Source organism: Carlito syrichta, unplaced genomic scaffold (assembly GCF_000164805.1).
Source record: "Carlito syrichta isolate Samal-C Ts95f unplaced genomic scaffold, Tarsius_syrichta-2.0.1 Scaffold307310, whole genome shotgun sequence".
NCBI lineage: Eukaryota > Metazoa > Chordata > Mammalia > Primates > Tarsiidae > Carlito > Carlito syrichta.
Genome location: NW_007251406.1, coordinates 73,150 through 75,174, shown reverse-complemented (window position 1 = coordinate 75,174; position 2,025 = coordinate 73,150). Strand labels below are relative to the sequence as shown.

The 2,025-nt window shown below is 43.8% G+C and overlaps 1 protein-coding gene across 1 annotated transcript; it reads left to right on the top strand.

Moving 5' to 3' along the window:
- Positions 1–559: 559 nt before the first annotated feature.
- Positions 560–1,572, top strand: LOC103266711 (olfactory receptor 145). The gene has a single exon (XM_008064344.1). The coding sequence runs from the start codon at positions 616–618 to the stop codon at positions 1,555–1,557; it is 942 nt and encodes a 313-aa protein (XP_008062535.1). The 5' UTR covers positions 560–615; the 3' UTR covers positions 1,558–1,572.
- Positions 1,573–2,025: the final 453 nt, after the last annotated feature.

Sequence of the window (2,025 nt, the reverse complement as noted above, 5' to 3'; positions counted from 1 at the left end):
CAATCAGGACAGGAAGTAGAGGGGTTTGTGTTTAAGTCTTTCATCTGTGTTAGCTCTACAGCCAATCTGTCTGAACAAGTGAAGACAAGAGCTGGACGGAAAGGTACATCATTGAAGCTCTGGGCAGAAGAGGGTGAGTGGCTGAATCAGGTTGAGTGGTCTGAACTTTTCCTAAGTCCCCAATCTTGTGTACTAAAGCTCTGGGAAAGACCATGTTACCCATCTACTCTGTCCAGGAGGACCTTGAAGTGGGCTTTCCAGATATAGCTGGGCTGGGTCTGCCTCTGAGAGTATACCTCTCAGATTCTGTCCCGTTTTTGTAAAGTTGAGCAGAAAATGGAGCTGGAAGGACACAACAAAGGGATCAAAGTTGATTAGAGGGCTTCCCAGCAGCCATTGCCATGGAAGCAGGGACATCCTCCAGTGGGTGCTCCAGAGGCAGAATACCTGGGAGCCGTGAGAGTAGCCACAGGGAGCACCAGGAAAGGCTCCTCTGCTAAAATTCAAAATCTCTCTGTATGCATCCTATTCTCAAGAACAGGGGAGGTGATGGGGAGGGCAGCAGTGGTCTCCTTCTAAATGGTTATTTTCCCTTTCCCCCACAGAATGCCTTAAATGAGAATGGTAGCCGAGAATTCTTCCTCTGTGACGGAGTTTATCCTCGCAGGCTTAACAGATCAGCTGAAACTCCAGATCCCTCTCTTTTTCCTGTTTCTAGGTTTCTACATGGTCACTGTGGTGGGGAACATGGGCTTAATAACCCTGATAGGGTTGAACTCTCACCTGCACACCCCTATGTATTTTTTCCTCTATAACTTGTCCTTCATAGATTTCTGCTATTCCAGTGTTATCACCCCTAAAATGCTGATGAGTTTTGTCTCCAAGAAGAACATCATCTCCTACACAGGGTGTATGACTCAGCTTTTCTTCTTTCTTTTCTTTGTCGTCTCTGAGTCCTTCATCCTGTCAGCAATGGCATATGACCGCTATGTGGCCATCTGTAAACCACTGTTGTACACGGTCTCCATGTCTCCCCAGGTGTGTCTGCTCCTTTTGTTGGGTGTCTATGGGATGGGCTTTGCTGGGGCCATGGCTCACACAGCATGCATGCTGAGTCTGAGCTTCTGTGCCAATAACCTTGTCAACCACTACATGTGTGACATCCTTCCCCTTCTTGAGCGCTCTTGCACCAGCACCTATGTGAACGAGCTGGTAGTTTTTATTGTTGTGGGCATTGATATCGGTGTGCCCACAGTCACCATCTTCATTTCCTATGCCCTCATCCTTTCCTGCATCCTCCGCATTAATTCCACTGAGGGCAGGTCCAAAGCCTTCAGCACCTGCAGCTCCCACATAATTGCAGTTTCTCTTTTCTTTGGGTCAGGAGCATTTATGTATCTCAAACCCTCTTCTCTCTTACCCATGAACCAGAGCAAAATGTCTTCTTTGTTCTATACCATTGTGGTGCCCATGCTCAACCCATTAATCTACAGCTTAAGGAATAAGGACGTCAAAATTGCTCTGAAGAAAACCTTGAGCAAAAATTCATTCTCCTGAGAAAGGGACAATACTTAAGAAGAAAATATTTTTTCTCCCATGGATGATTCAGGCTACATTAGTTACATCAAAGAAATTTTAATTATTTCTCAAACATGTTCACTCTCCCCATTTTAAGGTTTTTTTTTTTTTTTTTTTTTGTGAAAAGTCTTAAAATTGTTGAATATTCATATTTAGTGGGTTTTGAAGATCATTTGGTTCAGTTCCCTCATATTTCTAAGGCTAGACACAGGTTTATGTACCTTCCCCTAAGTCACTCAAGCTACTTAGTGGCAAGGCTGTGATAGAATCCAGGCTCTTTTTTTCTAATACTTTTCATTATAGCTCACTTTCTTCCTCCCTCAGGCTCTGGAAGACTTCATTTCAAATGTGAGCTAGCCTAGGATGTTACAATCTGATTCTGTCCTTAGAAATTTCATGCAACTTTTCAAGGGCTAATTTTAAATATCACATTTTTGCAAGAAGGTA

Bases quoted from the DNA above. Each gene is read 5' to 3' on its own strand.
- LOC103266711 (XM_008064344.1), top strand. From the start codon at position 616: ATGAGAATGGTAGCCGAGAATTCTTCCTCTGTGACGGAGTTTATCCTC.